This window comes from Pempheris klunzingeri, chromosome 9, assembly GCF_042242105.1.
Source record: "Pempheris klunzingeri isolate RE-2024b chromosome 9, fPemKlu1.hap1, whole genome shotgun sequence".
In the NCBI taxonomy this organism is placed as follows: Eukaryota; Metazoa; Chordata; class Actinopteri; order Acropomatiformes; family Pempheridae; genus Pempheris; species Pempheris klunzingeri.
This window is the reverse complement of record NC_092020.1, coordinates 16,296,542-16,311,749: the sequence shown is the minus strand read 5'-3', so window position 1 is coordinate 16,311,749 and position 15,208 is coordinate 16,296,542. Positions and strand designations below refer to the sequence as shown.

At 44.0% G+C, this 15,208-nt stretch overlaps 2 protein-coding genes across 2 annotated transcripts in view; one reads left to right on the top strand and one right to left on the bottom strand.

Annotated features, from left to right (window-relative positions):
* Positions 1–6,853, top strand: part of mrpl11 (mitochondrial ribosomal protein L11) — a 40,328-nt gene extending 33,475 nt beyond the window's left edge. The window contains exons 4-6 of the mRNA XM_070837070.1: positions 4,297–4,390; positions 4,792–4,951; positions 6,609–6,853. Coding sequence (XP_070693171.1) covers positions 4,297–4,390; positions 4,792–4,951; positions 6,609–6,723 — 369 coding nt within the window. The 3' untranslated portion in view covers positions 6,724–6,853. The remainder of the gene's footprint in view (positions 1–4,296; positions 4,391–4,791; positions 4,952–6,608) is intronic.
* Positions 6,854–10,594: 3,741 nt separating this feature from the next.
* npas4a (neuronal PAS domain protein 4a) lies at positions 10,595–14,612 on the bottom strand. Its single transcript, XM_070837262.1, has 8 exons — positions 14,438–14,612; positions 13,825–13,988; positions 13,619–13,721; positions 13,191–13,500; positions 12,946–13,055; positions 12,655–12,790; positions 10,743–12,532; positions 10,595–10,623 (listed from the first exon to the last, which is right to left on the bottom strand). The coding sequence occupies exons 1-8, from the start codon at positions 14,610–14,612 to the stop codon at positions 10,595–10,597; spliced, it is 2,817 nt and encodes a 938-aa protein (XP_070693363.1).
* Between the last annotated feature and the right edge of the window lie 596 nt (positions 14,613–15,208).

The following is a 15,208-nucleotide window of genomic DNA, read 5'->3' as shown; positions in this document are numbered from 1 at the left end:
TTGAGATATTTCAGTCTGGACATACTGGCGACAAACTTGAGAGAGAGATGCACTGCTAGCGTAGCTAAAAATGACAAATGGTGATTATACAAGGAGTTATATGCGGGAACTATTTCTTGGCAAACAGTGGCGGGGTGCAGTGACCTCCTGGTGTCTTGTCATCACAGTTGTTGCCAGGCAACAATTTATGTTTATGTAGCAAACAAGATATAGCAACTGAATTAATGAGCCTCAGAAGTTCGAGTTGGCAGGGTTTTTTTTAACTTTGGCTGGAGCAGGCTGTGGGGGCAATCTTCCCTCTGTGTGGTAATCCACATTACCACCACTGTCTGTTTACTGGCAATAAGTTTGTCACGAAATGAATTTTCAGAGGCAGTAACTGCATTAACAAGTTTACTTGGAAGTCACAACAAATATAGTTACAAGATTCACTCTGTTTGTGCTCAACTTCGCACAGCAAGCAAAAAACAAATGGTGTGCTCGTCAGACTGATTCGCTCTAACTCAATCAATCAATCAATCAATCAATCTTTATTCATATAGCGCCAATTCATAACACCGTTATCTCAAGACGCTTTACATAAAGAGCAGGTCTAGACCAAACTCTGTAATTAAGAGAGAGACCCAACGATTTAGGAATTCAAAATTAAGGATTCAAGAATCCCCACATGAGCAAGCATCAGATATTATTGTATTATTATTATTATTGTAACTCCCCTTTAACGGGAAGAAACCTCAAACAGAACCAGTCTGTTGGGGTTCATGTTGGGTGGAGGTTGGACAAGAGAGAGAGAGAGAGAGAGAGACAAAACAAACAGCAACCAAAATAATAACAGCAACTACAGTGCTGACAATAGGAATATGACTAATAATTAGCAATATGGTAACATTGAAAAACATGACTATAGTTAATATATGAATAATAATAACACGACTCATATCAGTAAAAAGTGGCGATGGCTGATGATCCGCAGCAGTGATTCATGAAGCCTGAGAACCACAGCCAGGAGAACCAGGACCAGGATCAACAGGAACCTGGAAGATAAGAAAAGCACAGAAAGGCTCCAGGGAAGATACCAAGTTTAGTAACAGACATTAAAGAGACATGAAGCATAAGGATGGAGAGGAAGAGGAAGAGGAGGAGAGAGGAGCCCAGTGCATCATGGGAAGTCCCCCGGCAGTCTAAACCTATAGCAGCATTGCTAGGGGCTGGTCCAAGGCCTGAGCCAGCCCTAAACTATAGGCTTTATCAAAAAGGAAGGTTTTTAGCCCAGTCTTAAACTGGACCCAAACTGGAAGGAGATTCCACAGGTGAGGAGCCTGATAGCTGAAAGCTCTGCTTCCTGCACTACTTTTGAGGACTTTAGGAGCCACAGCCATTAACTGAGAGCTAATGGCTATGACATAATTAGTAGCACACCTAAAGGAGCATTTCAACATTTATGCTGCTAAGTCACTAAATACATCTTATCAGTTCTTAATGTGGGTCTAACTTTCTTCCATGATGTGCAGCCATTTGAGTTGCAGTCTAGAGCCCTGATATATTCAACATGCATCCATGAATACATCATATCAATTCTTCATATAACAGTCAACTGGTCTCCCGCTCTTTCCTCTCTTCATGCTAAGGTAAACTAATCCCCTCTCATCTATCAAACTATTCCATAAGACTTTTTTTTTTTTTACTACTTCACCAACTGTTCCCACACTGTCACTCCTCTTTCTCTTTCTGTCTTTGTATTTTTTTCTCATTTTGTCAGAAAAAGCCCGGGGGCGTAAATGCTTGTTTCATCTAATAAAATGGAGGAGGAAACAGCGACTCATTGGACCTTTGCAACCGATAGTTTTTCCGCAGATAGAGGAAAATTCTGTTCCCTTTGTCAAAAGGTCACATCTGTTAGATAACACGACTCTGATGACAAATCACCACTTCTGTGGTGTCTTTTCAGCCCAGCCTACAGGTTATTGCCCGGTGTTTGTTTTTTATTATTTTTTTTATCTATTCTTTTTTTTGACAGATAACAGATTATTCAAACTTTCCTCAGACACTTTATCGATTGGATCTATCCGTCAGATTTTAATGAATTAAGGTCCTCGGCCAGGGAATAAATCTGAATGAGAAGAAAAGGGTCAGAAAAACTCAGTGAGGCTGAAAAGATTACTTTTATTTTGGTCCTGAGGGGAGGATGGAAAGGGCGAGTGCGTGAGGCTGGAGAGCAGATGTGCAGCAGCACACAGTTAAAGGTACAGGGGGTAGACAAACTGGTGTAAACACCTCATGCAAAAAGCTTAGGTTACTTCCATGTTAGTTTAGTTAATTTTCTTTTTTTTTGTTCACCTTATCATGTCCTTTTTTAAAGCAGCACTTATCATTTTTATAAAAACATCAACTATCTCTGCAGCTCTCCTCTCCTCCATGGAGCTCCATAACCTCTTTCAGCTCATTGTTTTGGTTTTATGACTCAATTTTACTGTTTTTTTTCACTCTCAACACACTCATCAGTGCTGTTTCCAGCAGCAGCAGTAAAAAAAAAAAAAAAAAAAAAAACACTATACACTACCTTTCTAGCACCAAACAGCAGGTGCTAGTTAAGTTAACATGTAGCTGGTGAACATAGTGGAGCATTTAACGGCTAAAGACACAAATATTTCCCTCAGGAGTTGATGGAGACCAAAAACCGTGCTAAAAGTCGAGTAAATATTTGAATTGGATTCATCAGGTGAACAGAAACAGGACTATGAATGAACAACACTCTTGCTACTGGATGTAAATTCACATGGTGAATATATTCACTTAGAAAAAAGGACAAAATGATAAAATACTTTCCTGTTTAGAGCAGTAACCAACATAACTGAATAGAAATACAGGTTGTTACAGTGTAATTTTTGTTTCTGTTACAGTAACTAGTTCAACAAATGCAGTTAGCAATTAGGCTCAAGGTAAGAAAAGAATGAAGGAAGCACTACTTCAGTCTGAGAGGGATGAAAGAAAAAGTAGCTACTCCTGATTAGCGGGTATCATAAATACTGTAGAGAGAGAATGATTTCCCCCCAAAACTCAAGGCGCTGCTTCATTGAAGCGCAATGAGTGGTCGATAGATGTTCCTCTTGGCTTTAATCACATAGTCTCTATCATAAAGACCTTTTTTTTTTTTTTAATTTTTTAAATATGGCTCATGTTTGTGCTTTTGTTCAGTAAGACCAAGTAAGGGGTACTGAGGTTGTTATACGTAACCTTTGGGGTTTATGGGCAAAAATGATTCAATCTGTTCTTTAAATGAAACCCAAGTAAGTGAAGCCTGTATTTCTCCACTGTGGCAGAATTCCTGGCAGTGTGGTGGCTGCCTCAAAGCAGCCTTTAAACCATCACGTAGGAAGGAAAAAGTCTCCACTTAAACAGCAGACCTGTGAAGCTGCATGGAGCTGTAGTAAGAGCGCTTATTTGCATTTGAAGAGTTTGGAGGGTGGTGTCCTTCTTTAGCCTTTAGTTCAAACATTTACAGAAATCATTAAACATTGAGTTTGTCTGCTCTAATGTAAGCTGTATCATTAGCATGTCTAGCTAATTAGCTTACTACATGTAGTCACCTTTGCCTCCATGGTCAAGGAGCATTTCATATATGATATGATTATATTTTGTGGGTTTACAGGTTACTTAAAAAAACGTGTTGGAAGCTAACATTAGTCCTGGATATCAGAGCTCAGGTGACATTAGCAGCTCTGTCCTGCAATTAATCTTAAATGGTTTTCTTCTACATGGATCATCAACTGGGGAGGATGGAAAAATGCTGTTTAGCCTCTGTCTGTGAGCATGATATCATGTAGCCATAATGTGCATATGTCAGACACCTTTTGACAAGACAGTAGTTTCAAAATGAGTCAGCCAGAGATGCGTTTTTAAATTCATAGATATAACTAACTAGCTTGATCAGCTAGCTGCAACAGCTGATAAACAAGAATAATGAGCTGCTTTTTGAAATGTTTTTGTTTACCACCATCTCAAATCAAGGACCAAATCAAGGTTCCATAAATTACCATAAATTTTGATGGTGAATCTGTCATTAATATTGTTGTAAATGCATACAAGCCCTGCAAGTTTGACAGGTGTAGCACCACGACAATGGGTGGTGGGGCTCAGCAAACTGAATCAATGAATACATGTTTTATAGCTGTCTTCTGATGTTTAAGTATACATTTCTTAGGGATGATGGTGTTGCATCAAGGGAATTATGAACTCAGCTCAGTTATTTTCATGTTCACACGCCCACCTTTAATTTTGATTCCTCTGTCTCCTCAGCCCGACAGAACCTATGACATGAAGATTGGCCAGCCGACAGTGTCTTACTTCCTCAAGCAAGCAGCGGGCATTGAGAAAGGGGCCGGCAAGACAGGTGAGACGTGCTGCTGCGCTGCTGTACAGTATCTGCTCTCAGTTCAGTTTCCACCCTCTGAGCCCATCCTTTAACGGACACACATCTCTCCCTGGGCTCGGTTTTGAGCCTGGCAGTGATTGATGTTATATTCATGACATGCGGGGGAACTGCAGCAGAGGAAGGAAGTGGCAAAGGTGGTGTGTTAAGAAAAGAGAATTATGGATTTTCACCTTTTAATGCTTCCAGCGATCTCCAGCCTCGTTTCAGCAGTTGACTCCTAATTCCACCCCTACATCGTCTCCATCACACACACATACTCCCACATTGTCCTCTTGTGCCAAACTTTTCCTTTTACATTAATCGATTTTATTCTTTTTGCTTCGTCTTTGTTCACACACTCTCTTTTTTTGTGTGTGAAGGCCACGAAATAGCGGGGATGGTGTCTGTGAGGGCAGTGTATGAGATTGCTCAGGTGAAAGCCGAGGATGAGTGCTTCAAAATGAGGAACACCTCCCTGGAGACTGTCGTCAAAAGCATAATCGGCTCAGCCCGTTCATTGGGCATCAAGGTCGTCAAGGAGTAAGTTCTGTGCACAGTGCACTCATCATTTCATTGTACTAACTTGAGATACCTTAAACCTGACCTGTGTGCCCGTCCTGTGTACTGTCCTGTCCTCCACGTGTTAGTTGGTCCAACTAGATCGTTTTTGTCATTTTTGTACACGGTTGACGTTTAATATAAATGATTAAAGACGCACTTTACAAACATAAATCTTCATGCAGAGTTGTAAAGAAGCAGTAAAAATGGTCCTTGTGTCGTCTGTAGATGTTGCTGTGCTTACTAATGTCCACTAGAGGTCAGATAAAATGACCACAGTGGCCATAATAATATGAACACCTACATTAGCTTCAGTAAGGAATCAAATGCAATTTTGAAAAATACCTCTGCCAAAGTTGTGATATTCTCATCACATTCTGGGCCCCTTAAAAGAAATTGAATTAGAACTTGTCTGTCTGTGGTTTAGTTTTTGGTGCAGTTGTAGTGCATCACATCATACTAACTTGTAAAGAGCACTTATTGTTTTGCAGCACCATTTCCTTTATACAAAATAACATGAGTAATAACATGAGCACTTGACAGTAACAAGCAGCTCAGCACAACAACACCTGCAATCAGAGTTGAAGCAGCAACTCTGTCCTGCTCACCCCTGTGTTTTAAGATGCATACCTTTTGTTGCATCTCATCCTCATCTGTCTGCTGAGTTTCCTGTTTGTACCTATACAGTGAACTACCCAATGAAGGCTAAAAAATGGCCTAAATCTATTATAAAAATAAAAGAGTGGTCAGAGCTCTGACAGAGAAGCTGTGTCCTCATTCACATAAATCTAAGGCGAAGAATGTTTTCTATACTAACTGCAGAAACGGTATGCTAAGACACAGGATGTAGTATAACTCTGTACAGTTCATATGATGTTTGGATTTGTGACACAAAAATTCAACAAAAATTTGATGCTATAATCTCCACAAAGATTGTACATCTTGCTTTTGGTTCAGGCGCTTTAGAGAGACACACACACACACACCAACTTATTTGCTCCTACAATGAGACTTTGCATCTAAAGATCTACCTGGATGCTCTTTCATACCGTCTAATATGTATCAGTTATTACATGCAGAGCATTTATTTTGCCATGAACTATTTTAATTTATTATTCCATCTCAGCACCCCTTCAACCTGCCGCATCTATTTCTACTTCAGTTAATGATATTGTACTTTTCCCAGAATCCCTTTCTCCCCGGTACTTAAAACTTAACGTGTCTTGCGGCTGCAGAGCATTATGATTTATTGAGAGGTCTGTCAGTGGAGAAATTGGTATCTCTGCCTCTTTTACAATGGATTTCTCCCTGGATGGTTGTTGAACACTGCTGCACTGTGGTGAGTCCAGAAGGAAGACATTGCTCTTTGGGACCAAGGGACTTGACAGCAAAAACAGATTTTAAACTTAATGTTGCAGATAGCTGAAGGATTTTCTGCCAACAAGTAGAAATTTCCAATAATTAATCACCACCTCCAATAGAAATATTTTGATGTGGTGCTTGTCATCTATGCTGGTTCAGTTTTATTACAAGTACAACACGCCGTCATTCACAGTGTTTTACTGTAAGCTAGATTTTATTGTAACAAGAAGTCAAATCTCTCTCTCCCTCTCTCCCCCCCCCACCCCCCCTTCTTCAGTCTCTCAGCTGATGAGTACAAAGTCTTCTTGGAGCAGAGAGAAGAGAAGTTAAAAGCTGATGCAGCAGCAGCCGCAGCTGCTGCAGCTGAAGCTTTGATGAGCAAAAAGAAATGAGGACCTGAACGATTCATTATTAATTCCCTGTTCCTGTTTTTTTTTATTATTAACTTTATACATGTACCACATTCATTCAAAGACAATGTTAATGTGTGTCAGATCTTATAAATAGTCAGTTATTATGTGATTTCTGTCTCTGTGTCCTTATTCACAAATGGTATTTGTCTCCACAACAAATGGCTTCAGTATTTTAGAATGATTTTAAGAGGTTTTACTTCACCTACATTTTGGCAACATAAACATCCACTTAAATTTAGAAAATATTTATGACCCCGAGCGTTTCATTTCCTCTGAGCCGAGCTAATGAAACTATAATTGCTCTGTCTTGGAAGGATTTGTACGTGCAGTCTCTTTGATGTTTTATTCTATTATTAACACTTCTGGAAGCGATTTGGCTTTTTGTCAAGTTGTGCAGATGGTTTCTTGCATACTTGACACACTTATCAATATGAGATCTAAAGGGTTCATCACATGAATTATTGCAAAAATGACATGGACAAATTAAACTATACTCGCATAAATAGGCACACGCCCATATGTACATTTAAAGTTGTTTTTTTTTCATTCTGTATGTTTCATTCTGTAAAATCCTCAGTCCTCATTCTGTGTAAACCTGTGAAGACTGGCTGAAACTGGGCATCTTCCAATGAACCCGTCTGGGTCCAACTGTGGCTCAGGAGGAAGAGGAGGCCGTCCATTAATCACAAGGTTTCTGGGTTGATCCCCTGCTCCTCCTGTCCTGTCAACCTGTCCTTGAGTTGCCCAATTTGCAGCCAATACTCAAGGTAGCTTATTGCCAATGGTCTGAATGGGAGGATAAGCACCAAATTGTACATTTATACATAAATGCAGCTGTTTATTTAGTGAAAATGTCCACCTCTGTGTTACTATTCATCCACTGGAGCTCTGCAAGGAAACATTGTCTCCAAGCCTGCTCAGGAGGAGGAACAGTCTCAATACCCAATAACTTGAACAGCGTACGCATGAATATGTGAGTATTATTTTAAGTCAGACTTCTAGAAATGTGAACCTATCCTATAATAATGATCTGAACCATATCATCCAGCCCTACAAGGACTCTACTGTGAGCTTTGAATAGTGTCGTTTTTTACACGTGATATTATTTGGTCATGAAATATAAAACTGTCCTTAAACCTGCCCTCTTAATAACCTTAACATGGCTTCTTACACAACATACAATATGCTCCCCTCTGACGCAGTACTGGTTGTAGCCAGAAGATAGCAGCAGTCAGCTGTGCAGCATTTCCTCCCCCACTCATCTTCACTCCATCACAGACACTGCAGCAGCTAGTGATGGAACAAAATGTTCGCTTGTAGAAAACCAGTAAAATGTTTAGAGCTGTGCCTCATTACATATATTAGATTCTTTATTATCTATTATGTGGCACAGGTGATGAGATGTGGCAGAAAAAGATATTATGCCAGGCCTGAATCTATAAAACCCATCTTATGTCTTTTATCTGTAATGATTTCCAGAAAATGGGTTATCCGTGTGCTTTTTTTCTGTGATTTTGATCATCTCACCTTTCCATCCTGTGGCAACAGAGCATCAGTTTGTCCCACATCCCTTTTTACTGTACCTCTAATTTTAGCCTCCCCTCACTCTTTCTTTGTCTCCCCCCTCTCCCCAGCCCTCCCCTCTCTGCTCCTTCTGAATGGAGGCTGAGAATAGACGAGAGGCTGTTTCAGTCAGAGCTCTTGAGCAGGAATGCCTATATATGGAGTCTTACACCACACCGAGCGCTGATAGAGTCACAGGTACATCGAGTGAATGTGGGCTACTGTGATTTGTAAAGAGGGGTGGTGGGGGGGTCATATGCCTACTATTATGTGTGTGCGTGCATCATCATAAGTGGGAGGCCGCCTGTGTGCACATGCTCGCACGTAAAAAACCTCGATGCCAAGTGTGTGCGTCAGTCTGAGTCAGATAGTGTCTCATTCTGTCTCGTCATGTGTGTGCGTCAGTGCTGTTGCTGAGCGAAACTCGCTCCAGGGGAAGAAATGGAGGAGAGTGTATGGGAGGGAGGAGAAGAGGCAGGGATGGTGGGACGACGACAATGATGATGATGATGATGATGATGATGATGATGATGATGAGGCTGAGGGAGGAACAAGAGGCTTGACTATGACGACACAAATGCATCAGCTGCATTAAGTGCACTTTAATATAAATGCATTTGTATGACAATCAAATACACTTATAAGCAACACAATAGAACACTGATCCACAATGTCCATTCTGCAGTAAGTAAGATGTTGAGAATATATTCCATCTTATGCAATAAAAATCTCTTTCTTATATATACAGACCAATGACTTTTTCATACAAATGTACAAATGTGTACAACCTTTCTGAAAAGAACATATGCCTATATCCACAGACATAATGCATATGCATTAACATCTTTTTCAAATATCACACATACAATATAGTAATTTTACACATGTATATTAACTTAGCCTTTAATAGCTAGAACGTAGGAATCAATCCTTTACTTGACCGTAGACAACTCTACGTGAGCATGTCGACACCATGGGAATAGTACCATTCTCAACCCGTGTCGCTTGGTAACTGAATAGAAATAGCACCCCATCCCTATTTTCATTTTTTAAAACAAAACTTTTGTATTCTAACCCCTCTCAAAAAAGAAGAATCGCTCATTCACATAGTCAATTGTGCCTCACTACACCGCACTCCAGTGGAGCAACGATGTAAATGTCCATGTTGAATGGACATGATAAAGAGTTCAGAGTTCAGCAGGTCAGGGCCGTTTCAGGCACACAGGAGCCGCTATAAGCTGCCAGCATTGCAAATATTGATGCTGCAACAATATCCAGCTGACTGCCCTCAGGCCAGGAGGGACCTGAAGAGCCCACATTCAGAGTCTAATGTACAGTACAACGTAGCAGTGGATTTGTGGCATGATCAGAGCTCCGGCAAACTTCCAGACAATTTCTTGTTTGGTGTTACATCTCGTAAAGCAAATGGACACCTTTTAACATTCTTGAGATCTTCACATGCCAGGATCTCTTCATGTTTTCTTTTTTGTTTGCACATCACATTGATACACAAAATTTCAGATGGAGAGATAAATATGAAATGTTAAAGGTTTGAAGCCGCAAACTCAAAGCTCAAAGTATCTCAGGTTTAAAGTTGATCCCTATTTATGAGTTTTGCTGTTGCCTTTAAGGCTGTGAGGAAGAGTGCTATCAAATCAGAGCCGTCTTGGCTCTGAAGACCGGATAGAAGAGTTCTTAGTAAGAATTCTTTCTTATTTGATATACAGATAGTGGTCATCCTAAGGATGTAAAAAAAGATTTGTAAACATTTGAGGTTTGGGTTTGCGTTGCTGCATGTCAGGCAAAAGTGCTATAATTCATCTCCCTATTGAAATAGCAAGAAATGTTTTTTGTTTTTTTTTTTTCCTTTTTTTTTCACAACAGATTTTTCACTACGAGTGAATACAAATGCGCGTCTGGAAGTTGAACAGCGCTTACAAGTTCAGAGAAGTTTCTCTGTCTGATCATATCTGAAGCTTGTGTTACAGAGAAGCTGAAAGACACCACATGGACTCAAAACCCAGTCAGTTATGGGTTCATGTGGTTGCACCATCATGTAAATGTACCAGTACCAGTTGCACCAGTTTTGAAGAAGTATACAGATTAATGACTGAACAAAAATATAAAGCCAATCTTTGTTCTTAGGAGACATGTAGGAGTTAAAGTCCTTAAGTTGTATATACATTATGTATATTTATACACTTAATTATTTTTTACTTTTCAGTAAAAGGGGCTCCACAAAATATGACAATATGCCATACTTAATGAAGTAAGTCACAGACTTATTTTAGAACGGAGGAACTCTTCCACTCCCATCTGAAAGACAAAAAAAAGGAAAAAAGAGAAAGAGGAAGTTAGTGGTGTATTTTCAGAAATGCTTTTTCATCTCATTTAAAAAGAGCACAGTACAAAAGAGAAAAGAGACAGATTCTTACCTTTGTGGAAGCACTGTGGTGATGGATGACATTGGAGTTGATACAACTCAGGTTGTTGCCCTAAGCCAGGGGCGATCGAGGCACCTGCCCCAAACATGGGTTCCAGGACGGCCAGTTCCTCCAGGAGGGACTGAGTGCAAGATACAGCAGGCGTGGGCGAGACGATGGGCGTGGAGGTGGCGGGGCTGGGGGAGGCAGTGAGGATGAGGGGAGGGGAAGCTGGGATGGAGGAGCAAGAGGACACAGGAGATGACACCACCTCGATCTCCATTGCCTCCTCCGCTAGCCCCTCCCCTTCCATCTTTGCCCCGGCCTCAGCAGCCACAGTCGCCCCGCACCCAGCCATGGAGTTACATTGCGCCGATTGGACGCTACAGAAGTGGCCCACTCCCTCAAACTGGGAGGGTTGGCGCCAGCACACTGGGGTTTGAGGAGAGGTTGGGCTGGAGGGGTTGGACAAAGGGGAGGCGGAGGGGGAGTTGGAGGGGGAGGAGAGGCTGGTGGACTGAGGAGGAGCAAAGTCGTCTTGGAGGAGAGTTTCTAGGATGCTCTCTTCAAACAGAGAGTCATCATCGTCGAGGAAGATGGGAATGTCCAGACCTCTCCATGCTTTGATGGGATAAAACTCCCTAAGCATGTGAACTGAATCAACATCAGCAGTTTCTATGGTAGGCGACAGGAAGGGTGAGGGAGGGGAGGATGAGGGTGACATGGAGGGAGGAGAGAGTTTGGACAAGAGTGGATCCAGGTAGAATCCCTCTGCCAGTGAGCTGATATGCTGAGCTAAGAGGGATATTTCTGCCCTCTCCTTCTCCCTCTCTCTCTCCAGGGAGAAGAAGGAGAGGCAGGGCTGTTTACCGGGTGATGCCTCAGGGGTGAGGAGGCCATCGGGGGGACACTGGAGAGGCCCCAGTGGTACATCGACATACAGTGGACCCCGAACCTCGGGAAGGGTCATCACTGTGCAGTCGCCATCTCCGGGGCTGTCAGGTGTGGGGGGCAGTTTTTCATAAAGGGAGCTACTGCAGGGGTCAACTGTGAAGAGAAAGTCAGTGGATGAAATGGGTAGCGCGAGAGGGAGCTTGGTAGACAGGGTGGTGGGGGGAGTGGGGCTGGAGGCAGTAGTCGGTGGGGCTGAGGAGGAAGCTGAAGGGGCCAGTGAGGTGGTGGCGGTGGCTGTTGTAGCAGAAGGCGGAGGGGTGGTAGTGCCAGTGGGATCGAAGCTGAAGAGGGGCTCACCAAATGGGAAGCTAGCCCCGGCAATCTGGGGAGTGTAGGGCGGTGTGCACACAAACTCTTTGGTCTGCTGAGCTTGTGAGGTGGGGACAGGGGGGAGGGGCAGGGGGAGAGCTGGCAGTGGGGGGTCGAGCTGGAAGGAGGGTGGCAGGAGAATGTTCTGGGTTAAAAAGTCTAAGTCTGCTACTGTTTCAACAGTGACTGGAGTGGGGGACGAGGCAGCTGAGGGGCTTTCAGTAGGATGCTGCTGAAAGAAGCTTTCTTCTTCCAGAGAGGAGATACTGGAGCGAGGGTCACCCTCTAGCTGCATGGCCTCGGCAGCAGAGCTCCCCGGTTCATCGGAGGAGCCTACGCTGCAGCCGGCAGTGCTGAAGTCAAAGGACTGGGCGGACAGGCCGCTGCTGCCGGGGGTGAAGACCTGGTCCGGGCTGGACAGGGTCTCTGGAGACTGGAGGCTCAGGCCCTCCTGCTGAGAGGTACCAGCACTCAGAACCAGGGTCAGCTGGGTCTGCTCTGAGCTGAGCTGCTGACGCACTGACCAGGCCTCAGAGTCACTGAGAGAGACAAAGAAACACAGCAGAAAATGGGAGTTAGAGTGCTGTATTTATTTGTAGTCATCATTCTTTTGTCTCCAAATTGATGAGTAGTGTATAGTTTGAAAAAAGGCAGTAAATACCTGATGATGTAGTTGTTGCTGCTGACGGGGATTTCTCCGGGCTGCAGTTGAAGCACCATGTAGAGCCAAACCCACGACTGGTCCAGAGCTTGCACACGCACCACCATTTCAGCTCTGCCCTCTCCTCCTTCTCTCACTGTTGAACAACAGTCAAAGTTGGCATCGGTTTGTAATCCTATTAATCATCATAGTGTTTTTCATTGCGTGGATGTGCCAGTGGGCACATTGTGTGTGTAACTGTGTGGGCATGGATGGTTGTAAGTGGTAGGTATGTGTGAAGAGTACACTTACATAGGCTGCGGTGCTGAGCGGAGGCATGTGACAGATCCTGTGGGTGGAGGAGGCTGTACCAAGAACGAGCGCGTAAAGCTGTCACATCAAAGCCAAGATAGGCGCTCACACTGCAGGGGAGAGTGGGTGGTGATACGTTAGCAGGATAATGTTTTACCCCTTTAGTCACTCATAAATAGATTAATACACCACTTCATGTTAAAGCAACAGGTGGAGGAGAGGGTCTACTATTCTTGTGAGCTCACCTGTCCTGGGCAGCGTGCAGCCTCATGTCCCTGCTATGCTGGGAGTGGAAGCAGGCCAGGAACAGGTTAGTCTCAGCCAGGGGAGGGCTGGAGGCTGACTCCCTCTCTGCCCCGGTCCCAGATCGGGTCGGGTGGGGCTCCAAAGGGGAGCAGAAACACACCCAGACGGGGTTGGAGGTCCAGTAGGAGCCGGCAGCAGGAGAGGTGGAGGGGGGAGAGAGGCAGCGAGCTCGGATCAGAACCAGCTTGTTCCCAGCACTCTGCCTCCGCACGGACTTGGAGGTGTTGAAACGACAGCGGAATAGACGGTCTGTAGAGAAGAAGAAGAGAGGAGGTTCTTAAAAGATACTTTTGATAGTTAGTCTGCATTTGGTGAACTAAAAATAAATCATACTTTTTAATGATTTTAATCTGTACATTTGTCTTACCCATCTCAAGTGACGTGGAGGTCGACAGGTTGGTCCTCATAATAAAGTGGTCTGAGCCGTCGATGATATCATACACACTGTCCCCCTGTGCCACGAGATCCACCTGGAAAATTACACCCAGAAACGTTACTTATGAAGCCCAAAGTAGAGCTCAGTATCCAATATCCCTTTACTAATCTAGGAATGACTCAGTACTGCAGACTCACCATGGAGTGTCCGAGGTGCTCGGAGACGCTGTCTGACAGGTACAGGAGCTTCCCTTCCCCAGTCAGCAGCATCAAAAACCCCGGCAGCGCCTGCATCAACTCCGACAGTTCATGGAAAGAGAGAAACCGTGCGCTCTCCTCAAGACTAGCAGCAGTTCCCGCTTCTAGAGGAGCAAAACGGGTGGAAGGAGAGAGAATAGAAAAGTCCCAAATTTGTTAATAAATGAGAATATATATATATAAATACATGCATATGAGAATGAACACATCTGATCTCCGCAATAAGAAAAGCAGTGGCTGCAGTGTGTTTCAGCACCACGGACAGCGGCGCGGCTGTCTGTGCTGCCGAAGCGTCTCAGCACCACGGACAGCGACAGACGGCCATTTAAATGCCTTTATCAGCATCAGGGTCGATTATTAACGATCAACTAATGACCCACAGCTCCACAGTTTATTCGAAAATTAGGTTTATGTCAAGACAATCGCCTGCCGTGCCGCCAAGACACTTGTTGATTCCACCACAGTGAGAGGTAGCAGTCTATCTCCACAGCTCGACATGAGATTCATCAACAGGTCGTTTTTTTGTGTTGATTCAGAGTAAATTCAATCTTACCTTGACTGAAGAAGACGGATTTCCTGGTGTACATGCAGGCAAGTGACATGATGTGCAGGTATGAGAGACGCGCTTTATCAGCTTCGGAAATGGGCAACAAGTCCTTCAGGTTCCGGATCTCGGCGTTGATCTGGTCCCGTCGAGCCTTGGATGCTCCTTTGGTTGAGCGGTACATTGTGGCCGGTTGTCGCGGTGAACTACCGAAATTCCTCCAGATGTGAGAGTTGTGAGCGGAGTGTTGTTTGACGCCTTTCCTCGGCTGGAGTGAACCTGTCTCCGAGATGTGTTGAGAGACAGGTTGCAGAAGTGGGAGAGAAAAAAGCTCTGAGGTGTGTTATTGGACGTTCATCTCAGCTATTGTTTTGTGTTTCCAGAGAAAGGTTTGAAAACCTTCTCCTGTCCTGTCTCCGTCTGCTTTAGCTCCGCCACAGCGTCCAGCTCGGATGCTGGCCGGCTGCTGGATGTCTGTCCCCCCTGTCGGAGTGCAGGTGAATCGGCGGCTGTGGTAGCCGTCTCTCGCACTGAAGTCCGGAACCCGTAAATCTGGTTGAGGGACTCTGCTCGCAGGTCACTTATATAGCCTGGGACTCCGCCGGAGTAGGGGGGCTCCCAACGCACCAACACCGACGTAAAACGGAGGGAGGGGGGTGGAGAGGAAGGGGGGCCCGAGGGGGATAAATGTGTCTCATATTAGTGTTGGCAATGGTGAAGCTCTCCCCCTCCCTCTCCCGTGCCCTCTCCTTTCGGTGACTCTTTCTCGACGTCAGCTCT